The following is an 11,857-nucleotide window of genomic DNA, read 5'->3' as shown; positions in this document are numbered from 1 at the left end:
ATTGTATAATGCACAATTGTATAATTCACTGCCTATTTCGCTGCAATATTAAGTGTATAGCAAGAAGATATATGTTTTTCTCTCGCTTTATACAAAAACAGAAACACAATATATACACTTCTGTTGTATAAAGCTAGAGAAAATTGTATTTCACTGCAATTGTATAATTCGCAATTGTATAATTCGTTGACCTTTTTCTCTGCAATATTTGAAGTAAAATGTTTGTAAATTGTATAATTAAGTGTATAACACGAAGATATATATTTTTGCATGTGTATATACAATTTTCTCTCGCTTTATACAAAACAGAAACAGAATTATACACTTCTGTGTATAAAGCGAGAGAGGCGAGCGAGAATGGAGAGTGGCGAGCGAGATTTCTGGGAGAGAGACGCTGGCAAATTTTAGCTAACGTTTGCTATGGAGCATAACTAAATCAAACCCTAGCTATTCCGTTTATTTTAGGTTATTATATACAATTTTCCCTATTTTTAAATTATAATTTAATTATAAAAATACATCGAATGACCCGCAGCCCACGTACTGGTAGATCGGGCTGGCTGTATTCTGGCTCACAAGAAATAAGTCAGCTCGGCCCAGCCCGTCAAATTTCCAAGTATATATGGGCTTGCTTTTGACAACTCTATTTAAAATATAATTTTATTGTAATTTGATTTAGACTTTTTTTCTTAAATATGATATGTAAAAATTCTTTTATTTGAGTAATTAACAGTATACTAATCACCTGTATTAACAAGATATTTGTTAATTTCTCAAGTAAACAAACTTGAAACTACAAATATACCATGAATATGAGACTGTGACTAAATAAAAGCATAAATTATAAGCACTTTTTAATTTAATTTACATTAAGTTGTTTGGTCTAAAGACAAGTTATACAACAATTATAATATATAAATTTGTAAATGCTGAATTGTAAGCACAAAACTTATAATGCATTTATTATTTCTGTATTATATTTTTCATTTTGTAATAGAATTACAGAAATTAGCTTATACGATAAAAATAAGGCAAATGACATACGTTGAAACTATCGCGCTCACATCAAATACTCAAAAACTACACTATTTTTGAAAGATACGATACAACCATATCAGCATACACAAGTTTTAGGACTGAATATAAGGTATAAAATTGCAGACTTCTGGATATCCAAAAATTGGTAGTTATTAAATCCGATTTCCAATCAAAAATCCATAAATTTTTAAAAATAAAATTCGGAGTCTAATCTATAATCCAAAAATCTAAATCAAACATCCAACGAGTTTTGATTTTGTGTTGACCTTTACGCCCATCCCTAGTGAACTCCTGAGATTGAGATAGATTTACTGGTTTAGAGCTCCTCAAGTCTTGTATACACTTTGTTTAACAAGTTGCTGCAACTTTGAGGTGAAGTGCAAGGTCCACACATGAGATAAATGACATTGCCAAGAGGCCTCATATAGATACCATCTTCGCGGAGCTTCTGAAGGAGAGATCTAGCATATAGAGAAGCATACCTACATGTTTCGAGAAAAAATTCAGCTTCACAAGTAACACAAAAAGATGCAGTACAAGCAAGATAAAACCAGAACTGTTCACTTCATAGTTTTGGTGACAAATCTATATAGAAACTGATGCCAGCGGTACAACAAACCATTTCACCAACACTTATTAGTATCAGATTATGAGTAAGACAACAACAGTCCTCCATATGGTAACTGACTAATTTTGTGATATATCTAAGAAAGGAACTGACTTTTATGGCGTTCTTGCTAATCATATGCCTGCACTACGAATCAGATGTACAAACATTGATCTACGAATCAGATGTACAAACATTGATTCTTTTATGATAAACTTCAGATACTAGTTCTTTTTTGAGAAGGTAAAGTAATGTTATTGATACAGTAGCACAAAGGATGTGCAAAGCAACTGTAAAATGTTGTCGAAGGAAAACAATAACCGTAGCAAAAGTATTCCCTGTCTAGTTCAGTATGGATTCTAACATCTGCAACGCTAATTCAGCCTCATTTAGATTTTCCAGCTAAGCAAAACAAAAGTATACAATTAGACTTTAACGTGTTGGCAAAGTCATACACTAGTTTTTTCATCATCGACCATAAATTGTCAGATCAGCGTTCTCCTTTGGGAAGGCAAATAAATCCCACATGTAAGTTATGCTCACTTATGCATGCTATTACCAATGAATTATACATGTCAAAAAAGCAGTCTCTAGATAGTCAGATATGTCTTAAATAAGCTTCTAAATGATTCTTAATTGGAGCTCAATGTCACAGCTTATATATGGTGCACCACTTTAATATGGTATTTAAGGCAAGCATAAGAATTTCTATGTTTAAACAATCACTGCATTGACAATGAAAACGAATACAATAACTCCTAATTTCCAAGAAAGTAGAATAGACTGCATACCCAGCATTAGAGCCTTCTGCTCGAAGTTCCAATGCACATAGAGTCCCCAACACAACCACTCTATGGACTGCTGGAAGTAAAGAAATTTGTCTCACCATGTCTGAATCCCAAAGCTGCAAACATCCAAGAAATGATGAAGTGGGAAATACAAAATAACATGTTAAAAACAAGATGTTGGGAATTCATCTTTATAACAGGCCCCTTTTCAATTTCTTTTACAGGGTGACCTAGCGTTGCTGCAGTTTTTTTCCTAATTTTTTATTCAAACTAGTCTGTGGATAAAGCTAGAAATTTGGGTCAATGTAATGACTCTGGATACTTTCTTCGGTATAATTTGAATCAATGGTACAAAGAACCTATGTTACGTAGATTCATTTATGGGTATGTGTATAGCACAGGTGTCTGGGAGTATGCATAGTTACAACGGGTCTATTGCTACATTTTAGTGGCTTTTACTAAGAATCAGCACAGAATACCCACACCTAATCAAGGTAAATGAAGGATCCATGTAATGTAGCAAAGCCCAAACGGTGATCTTTTAAAGTCGATCAAAATTACACTTGGTGCTCTAGAGTGTGCCCCAAATATTTTGGAATATGATGCTAATATGCTTGCCCAGCTTCGATAAGTAGCAAATTTATGGGCTCCAATTGTTTGTGCAAAGAGATTTTAGTTAGGGAAATTGCACAAATAGCCGCACACCCCAAAAAATAGCAGGAAGATGTACTATATATTCATTCATGTATATAGGTTAGCAGATGTAAATACTTTGGTCTGAGCGGCCAAGTTTATCCTAAGAAAATTGTGCTGAGTAGTCTGAAACAAGGACATTTACATGTTTCCAACAAAACAATTTAGGAGACAAAAATCAGAGAACTGTACACTTTATCACGAGAGAAAACAGAAAACTGTTATTAAAGAATTTTCATAAATAATGAGGAGTGACACTGTTTTCGGGAACAGAAAGGGAATGCAAATTCCCAGTGATTAAACTAAAATAGCATTCATCAGCCAACTGCACATACCTCCCTGAGCAGCATGGCTTCAGATATCAGATTATGATTTGATTTGGAGTCCTTGAACCATTTGATCGACTTTACAGCAGCTGTACAACCCACTGCATGTGCAGTGTAAGAGTGACCGTGCAAGAGTGCCTGGAGCTGAAGCAAAGGAATGAGGTTACACCACCAATCATATGATGTTATATCTGTGTACTTGAATTGGGCGTAAGCACAAATGAGGAGCAAAAAGGGCATTTTAGCAGATCCAACAAAGTTTTGGCTGAAACAAGTTTTTCACTCACAGAAGCAAATACTTGACAAGCAGATGGTAAACACTGATGAATATATATACCTTTGAATCTCCAACAAATGCTTCAAATACAGCTTCTGATGCTAAAGTGACAGCCAAGGGCACAATGCCACCAGTCATTAACTTGGCAAAGCAGGCTATATCTGGCTTACAGCAGATAAACTCTGTAGCAGACTGAAAAAGGAAAAGACACAAATTGAAAATCCTAAAACCAGAGAATTGATACATCGAGTGATCTGGCTAAGAGCCCAGAGAACTCATATGTCAAGTAATTTAGCAAACAAACCTCTGCTCCCAGACGCCAGAATCCTGTAAAAACCTCATCGAAAATAACAGGAATTTTTTGATTTCGGCATTCTTTAACAAGTACTCTCTGAAATAGTGGATCAACCATTTCCATTCCTCCAGCACCTTGTATCACTGCAAATAATTGCAAGTAAACCGCATTGCTACAGAAACTTCAAGAATCATTATGAATGGCATAAAAGATTCTTAATTAATTGTCACCATAGACATTAAAGAAAAAAATCATTAAGGGGTCGTTTGGTAGAGTGTATTAGAAGAAATAATGTATGCATTAGCTTTGTGTATTACTAGTACTTTGTTTGACAAACATTAGTTATACACTCTATTACGTATTTTGGTGTGCATTACTAATGCATGGAATCCATGGTTAAAGACCCAATTGCCCCTCAAACCCTTTTTACATCTTTTACATCATGCAAATGCATGCTATTTTTAGTACACCAAATCAAGTAATGCATAAGAAATAATTTTGCATAACTAATACAAGCATTACTTATATACTCTATTTAGCATTGTTCTTATACACTCTACCAAGTGACCTCTAAGAAATATTTTACAATATTACTGGCTTGTTTAGTAAGTAATAATAATAGTTCCATGAATTAGAAAAAATTCTTTATCTCATATATGGAAAGCCATTGCGCATGTTGTTCACCAAAAATTTCAAAAAGAAAAGTAAACCATATATTATAAAGATTATGAAAGAGAAAGATCCAAAAAGGTAAATGCATCTAGAAGTATATAAAACATGACTCATGGGCAAGAAGGAAAAGATGGAGGGGCAGTTGTGCATATGTCAAAGTCTTGCCTGGTTCTATAATCAATGCTCCAGTCTGAGTAGATCCGCTTGAGTCAATAATTAGCTGTAGTGTTTTCCATATATATGAGTGATATATATCAGCAAGATTTGAAGTGTCACGGCTTTCCTTGAATATGTTCTCACGCAAACTGAAAGCTGAAAAGAAACCAATGCTTAGAGTATTGAAAAATTGAAATAAGAATATCACCAGAAGTTACGCTTCACTTACTCAAATCTTCAAGACTGGGTTTTAGAGTTTCAATCTCCTGAGGAAGGCTAAGTTTCCAAACACCATCGTGCATGGCAACTGTTGGTGGATCTAAAAAATGACCTCTTCCCTTATACCTGAAAATTTACAATATGTTCAATACTTCACATTTTGCCCAAGGACAAAACTGTAAAGATATCATGGTCACCCTAACTGCCAAGACATACAAAATCTAACTTGGAATGCATGAATTGAAAGAATAAAAGAGTGACCTAGATCAAAACAGAAACCAAGAAGATTCACAGTCTGACAATATTAGGCATAGCATATTTCTTTAACCATTATGAACACCGGAAGACAGGTACAAGTTTTCTTTTTAATTTCATATACTACTAACTAAACAGCAGTATCAAATTGCCCACACAAATCAGGATGATCATCATGAACTTTACATAACTACTTAAATAGCTGTAAGTTTTGGCACTTCTTTTTGGGCACTTGATCGTGCGGAATAGCTTCTTTAAATTAGCAGCCCATGTAATCAGGCATGGATCTCCTACCAAAGGATCCATTCTGCCATGCATTTTAAGTAAAGCTGGATCGGGCTGATGAATTCTTTTTCTATCAAGCAGACCAAGGAAAAGGTCAACTACTCCGACAAAGTTTTTGCTTGTCAAGGTCACCCCCCTCTATTTTGGAGTTCCAAAAGAACAGAGTGGAAGTGTTTGCATTGATTACATCTTAACCTATACTTCACCATATGGATTATGGACAGCCAAATGTATTTCAATCTTCTCAAATAAATAATTTGACTTTTAATCAAACTGTCAAAGCTGTTCCAACTAACTTAAAAAACTTGAGCAGAAAACAGTACTCACTACTCAGCTCTATCTACTGACTTTGTATAATGTGCATGCTGGAAGGTAATTTGATCCATGTTCATAATTTTCGCATTATGCAGTGTGTGACACCACAATGTCATCATAATATATTTTGCGCAGAAGCATCAGTTCAGCTTCAATTCTTCTATATATTTATTACCATTAAGATTTGTTGATCTGGAAATGCATGATTTGTATAAATGAGAAAAGAACCATAATAAAAATGTTTCCATCTTCTAGAGCCTTGGTAATCATGCAGAAATATTTAGTCACACACACAAATAGTTGAATTATACTGTTTAGTTATGGGTAACTGATATCTAATGGCAAAGATAATTCAACTTCCCAAAAGAAATAACAAAATTCTTTTGCAGCAACGAAAAGCTGCTGCCAAAAAGAAAAAACAAAAATCTTTCACAAAGATAAGGTCATACCATGGTTGCTGGTAAAAACCAGTATAAGGTGATGGCGCCTGTGCTTCCATAGCACCCAAAGTGTCACCATGGTAAGATCCTCTGAGGGCTAAAACCTGGTTAATGACACAGAAAGCTCCATACATAAACTAGCATTTTGCAATGCACATGATAAGAGATACTACTTATGCTTTGATGTCAAGTTTGTGAAAAGGATGAAAATTGAATACTAGGTCGTCTAGCATCTTCCAACAGCATCTGACCTTACAACTAATGTTAAGTGCAAGCCGACAGCAAGATGGCTTAAGATGGTGAAGAAAATAAAACAAGTGATTTGAAAAGCTACATAGCTTTTGTTCAAACTTGACATTGACTAAAATGTCAGATCTTTACAAGCACCCAATTAGAGTGGTGCATTGATCATTTCCTTGATCTCCAAGTACATTAAGTAAATGAAGTGGGACTTTTCAACAGTGAAAACCGATACTTTGGGACACATATGGCCAATCAACATTATCAACTCAACAGATAAAACAAAGTACAACTACATATGGCCAATCAACATTATCAACTCAACAGATAAAACAAAATGCAACTACTTGGAGGACATTTAGTATTATCAACCTTTAAATCAACACAACTTTCAACATTCTCAGCCACCAAATCATCAGAGACAAGCTTGTGATCAAACAAGAACTTCCGTAGTGCCATTTTAAGAGCAATTTCAATTGCGGTAGAGCCATTATCTGAAAAGTATACTCTCGAAGCCCACCCTACAAAAAACAATGTTGTTAGAGAACTAATCTTAGTGCAGTCTGGAAATATTTAACATTATTTGGGTGTACAACCAGACATGAAAAACACTATGGCACACAAGAATTGTTACAATAGCATTTCATAAAATTCAGATACAGTCTTAACTAAAAAATTTGGAGACAAATATCTAAGAAATATGATAGGACATTGAAACAAATGAAAAGGAAATTCCAATATTTTCCTATCTGCACATCATGTAGATATAGTTTTCATGGTTATCGAACAAGCATAAAGGAATGTACGACTCCAAAAAAGCTCAACCACTTTTCAGAATTTTCAAGACGTGGAAAAAATAGAAGCATAAAAGTTAAAATCGAGCCACTACTTGCCTTTATAGGTAGTGTTTAACTGCTTATGTTATGATTGTTAAAACTCTTGCCGAACAATTTTTTTTTGTAGGTTAACTTCTTGCCGAACATATAGGAATAAAACAGATTACAGGTTGATAAAGATGCCAACACAGTAACACATGAAAACTTTGCTGCATGAACAATTAGCAACATGGTCTCAAAGAGTTGTAAACAAGAAAAACTACAAGAAACTCAAATAAATAAAAAGAGTGAATTCATGTAATACATGCTCTCTCATGGAGTATTTACAAAGAGTTTCAATGATAAGAACACTGATTAGCCAAATAACTCCAGCTCACTAATTTCCCTAAGAAATGACAAGGCAAGCAAGGAGAGGGTTTAACCGACAAACCTTTTCCCACGCCTTCAAGCAAAAGTTCAGCACATTCCAAGGCCGGCTCGTAAACATTTTCAGGAAACATAACATGCCCATATCTAGCAGTAGCATAGCCCATATCTCGTGCAAGCTCAATCTGAAACCATCTAAAGACAAACAGAGGAAATCGAGTTACAGTCTTATATAATGCCTGACAATTTGAATAACAGGGTAAAGTCTTAAAGACAGCAAAGCAAACAGGAAAACAGCATATTGCGAACAAATCTAGTATTTTTGCTCCAGGAGATGTCCCTCTAACATAAAGATAATTAACCAAATAAAGCTTCAGTTTTTAATTTTAATTTTATTTTGTTTTATTTTTGAGGTTTGGTTGTTGTTTTGGCAAGGAAGAACCACCTTCATTCAGCAGCACATAAAGAATAAGTTCAGGAATCCCGGTTTCTCTGTTTCAGACCATAGGAAAAAAAGTATTAGCAAGGTTAGGGCTTTACATAATCTAAATTGTGTCTAGGCTCGTGATTTCTGCATTCTTGAGCTATCAGGAAAATCATCCTCATTAATCAGCTCATTTAAGGCTCATCGGAGATGATTGCATCTATGATTGATAAGTTGGTGATAAAGGGATAACTGTTTCAACAAATAGCCAATCATGTTCAATCATATGCATCTCCATTCCCCCTGTTCACTATTCGAACACCAGCATGCACATACCAAAGACAAGTTCTCGGTTATAGTGACTTGCTATAAAACAATCATTGAGGTTGCCTAATTGCTATTAGCAAGAACATATCTACAGACTGACCTGTAAAGTAGCATCGGGTCCTTGTGTCCACCAACTTGCACATGCATCAAATTGTTGAGTGATTAAATCAACATTATTATTAACCTACAGCAGAAGCAGAAAGTGAAACCAGCGTGTGAGTAGAAGGTTAACACATAGCATAAGAAAGGAATAAATAGTTTCTCTCCTGATAGAAACAGCAGATAGATGGAAGCAATTATAACATCAAAAAAGAGGGTGAATAGGATATAGAGGAAACAAGAAGAATATCAGTGACAATAATATCACTAATATGTAGATAATACACAGCAGTCGAAGAGTTTTCGGACAAATGTTTCTAGTATCGACTTAGGACAAATGTTTCTAGTATCGACTGCTGAGCATATATTTCCAAAAGTACTGTCAGAAATGAACTAAAACAATGACAAAAACAATAGCATTTTCATAACTTGAGTAACATTCAAAACCTTGTGCACAGCGAAGTTTTCTCCACACCGTGAATCTATAACTGTCACATTTTCTTCTGGTACAAGTTTGTGTTGAGTAAAGGGCCACCAGAAAATATCATGTGCCTTCCTTGGCATGTTGCGTAATCTAGATGTTCTCTCCAGAAAAGCAGACTGCATTATTTCTTCAAGAGAATGAAAAGTAGGCAGCGCTTCTTCGAACCACTCCATCAGGTTATTTGACATCTCCTTTGGTACAGGTGGAAGAACAAGCACAGGGACCCTGTCAGCCAAGAAATGAACTTTCAGCTCTTATTATTTCATAAGGAAAATACATGGAAACAAGATTGGGTGGTACACCCATCGATATTATTATAGTCTAAATGAAGCAGTAGAAGATACTCACGGATAATGCCTAATTATTGGTGTTATACTATATTTTCCACTTCAAAAGAAAGATTCAAGTCAATAGAAAAACAGCTAAAGGTTCACCTTCTCCGTAAGTAAGATGATAATGGACCCTCATTAACTAGGCCATGGTCTTCAAATATTACAGCAACAACATCGTAACCTCGAAGTATTAAACTTTCATAAGCTGAAATAGTTCCTGAAATACCCCCTAGCTTTCCATCACCAACAAGAATAGCTGGGAAGCGGAAAGGTCTGTAAAAGCAGAAAGCAAATCAAAAATTGGCTTTTGAGCCATAACAAGTAAAACTGTGAATCTGCCAAAACAAGAAACGAAAAGAAGCTGTTACATTTGAACGTAAATGCAGCAGTCTCTAAAGTTTTTACATACATGAGTAACATAATTTTGGGCAATTCAACTAAACATGATTTGATAACCAATAAAGAAAGATCTTGCTTGCAGTATTATATGGTTGAGTGTCCACCTCTGCCATTCTTATTCATCTTAGTTTGGAACAATGAACAATGTGAGTAGCATGTATCCTAAAGCTGAGCACACAATTATACTGTTTGTATTCAGTTTCCATTGATCTCCTTCTTGATAGGTGAAGTAGTTCAGAAAACTGACTTTTAGAAAGATTCTCAACAAGTTCAGGTTGAAAAAATCTTTCTTGCTTTGCATCTTTAGTGGGCTTGTAGTCATGGATAGCTACTTTAGGGGTTCAAAATAAGAGAAGTAGCTAGAAATCATGATGGTATGCATGAAGTACTGACTGTCACATCGCCTCATCTATATTTTTTCCTGTCAATCATTTCCATTTGCCAACTCAATTCATCAAATAGTACTCACTAACATAGTGTGCTTGATGCAAAAGTTGCCTACTTATAAGAGGCATCTCACTAAATTAGTCACCAAGAAAATTTTTTCGAGGAATATTACTACTGGTCACATCACTGTTAGGCATGTAAGCTGAGATTTTGACATAGATAATTAACTAGATTCTTTTTGATAACCAACTGACTGGATTCTTTATTTGTGTTTTTGCTTACATGTACAAGCAACTATAATATCGTTAAGTAGGCTTGACATTACAGCACTCTTAACATTAAGCTCATTATACTTTATTAAAAAAAAAAAATTAAGCTCATTATACTTCCATGGTTCTACCAAGTGAATGTTAGACAAAATGTAATGTTTTCTTTAACAAGATGACAACAAAAGCTGTAAGCTTTACATTGGAGTACCAGTAAGACTAAAATTCCGGACATATCTCTCCTAGTATACTTTCATCTACAAAACAAGTGTGTGTTTAAGTACCTAAACTCTGCAATTAATATTCTTGACATATTGAAAGTTAAGAGATTCCAAGTAACTCGAAAAACCCACGCACCTATACAAGTCACATTGAAGTGAACCAGATGGTCCTGGACTGGCAACACCACCAGCAGTCTCGATCACACACAAAACTTCACCTTTTTCACTTTCTGATTCACTCCCTAAGCAACCCTTCAACATCCCCAACAACTCATCATCCTCCACTCTAGCATTTTCCCTCTCCGCCACTAAATGTGGCGATAACGCCTCTTTCCACCCATACATTGTCTTACATACTAACTTCGAAAAGCCCTTCATTTCCCAATTTTCAGACCCTTGCAATTTACTCTCCTCATACAACCCCAAATTCACAACCCCATTCCCACAGCTCATATCTTTATCCCTTTCTATTTCAAACCCGCCTACCGGAACAGCTTCTGAAGCTGAAACTGATGCTTTGAGCACATGATTCGAGGCAAAAACAGAGTATTCAGGTCGATTTTGGGAGAAAAATTCAGAATACTTATTATAAACGAAGCGAGAATCTGAGTCCTCCGGGAACCCAGTTTGGACCGGCTTCAAGTAGAGGAATTTACGGTGTGGGAAAGAAAGGAAAGAAGTGGAAAGGCCAGCAGATACTAAGGTTTTTCCCAAGGAAGTGTTGGCAGCCCATATGGTATAGATTGGGTGGCTGAGTGGGTATTCAATGGAGGGCAATGCTAGTCGTGACTGCGTTGAAATAAAGCGGCGTACAGAATTCCGGCGGCGGCAACGGCGGAGTATTCCGACGAAAAGAGTTGTGGGTACTGACATGGCGGAGGTGGAACCCTAGTGATTGTGTAGACTGTAGAGTGTGAGTGGAAGTTTAAGGCAACGGCTAGCAGTTAAATAATTATTGTAATTTTATCATCAAAAATATCGCGTAAGCCAATATTTTCTTAAAGTTCGATCAATACGTAAATAATATATAGTCGATAAAATTATTGTCTTCATTGGATAGCTCGAATTTTAACTAATGTTTTGGTGAACATATCATGTTTCGTTCCTAGA

The 11,857-nt window shown here is 35.5% G+C and overlaps 1 protein-coding gene across 1 annotated transcript; it reads right to left on the bottom strand.

Annotated features, from left to right (window-relative positions):
• Positions 1-1,060: 1,060 nt before the first annotated feature.
• On the bottom strand, positions 1,061-11,681 carry LOC107026492 (bifunctional dethiobiotin synthetase/7,8-diamino-pelargonic acid aminotransferase, mitochondrial). Its single transcript, XM_015227472.2, has 14 exons — positions 10,884-11,681; positions 9,577-9,747; positions 9,106-9,367; positions 8,660-8,743; positions 7,873-7,993; positions 6,979-7,127; positions 6,376-6,470; positions 5,082-5,197; positions 4,862-5,008; positions 4,034-4,167; positions 3,790-3,921; positions 3,462-3,596; positions 2,437-2,549; positions 1,061-1,520 (listed from the first exon to the last, which is right to left on the bottom strand). The coding sequence occupies exons 1-14, from the start codon at positions 11,618-11,620 to the stop codon at positions 1,355-1,357; spliced, it is 2,562 nt and encodes an 853-aa protein (XP_015082958.1). The 5' UTR covers positions 11,621-11,681; the 3' UTR covers positions 1,061-1,354.
• Positions 11,682-11,857: the final 176 nt, after the last annotated feature.

The sequence above is a fragment of the Solanum pennellii genome, chromosome 7, assembly GCF_001406875.1.
Source record: "Solanum pennellii chromosome 7, SPENNV200".
NCBI classification, from domain to species: Eukaryota; Viridiplantae; Streptophyta; class Magnoliopsida; order Solanales; family Solanaceae; genus Solanum; species Solanum pennellii.
This window is presented reverse-complemented; position numbering and strand designations above follow the sequence as displayed.

Excerpts from the sequence above, each read along its gene's own strand:
- LOC107026492 (XM_015227472.2), bottom strand. The coding sequence starts at position 11,620 with ATGTCAGTACCCACAACTCTTTTCGTCGGAATACTCCGCCGTTGCCGC. Across the intron at positions 8,744-9,105 it reads AAAACTTCGCTGTGCACAAG|GTTAATAATAATGTTGATTT; the intron begins GTTTTGAATGTT and ends CTTCTGCTGTAG. Across the intron at positions 7,128-7,872 it reads GCTTGAAGGCGTGGGAAAAG|GGTGGGCTTCGAGAGTATAC; the intron begins GTTTGTCGGTTA and ends TGTTTTTTGTAG.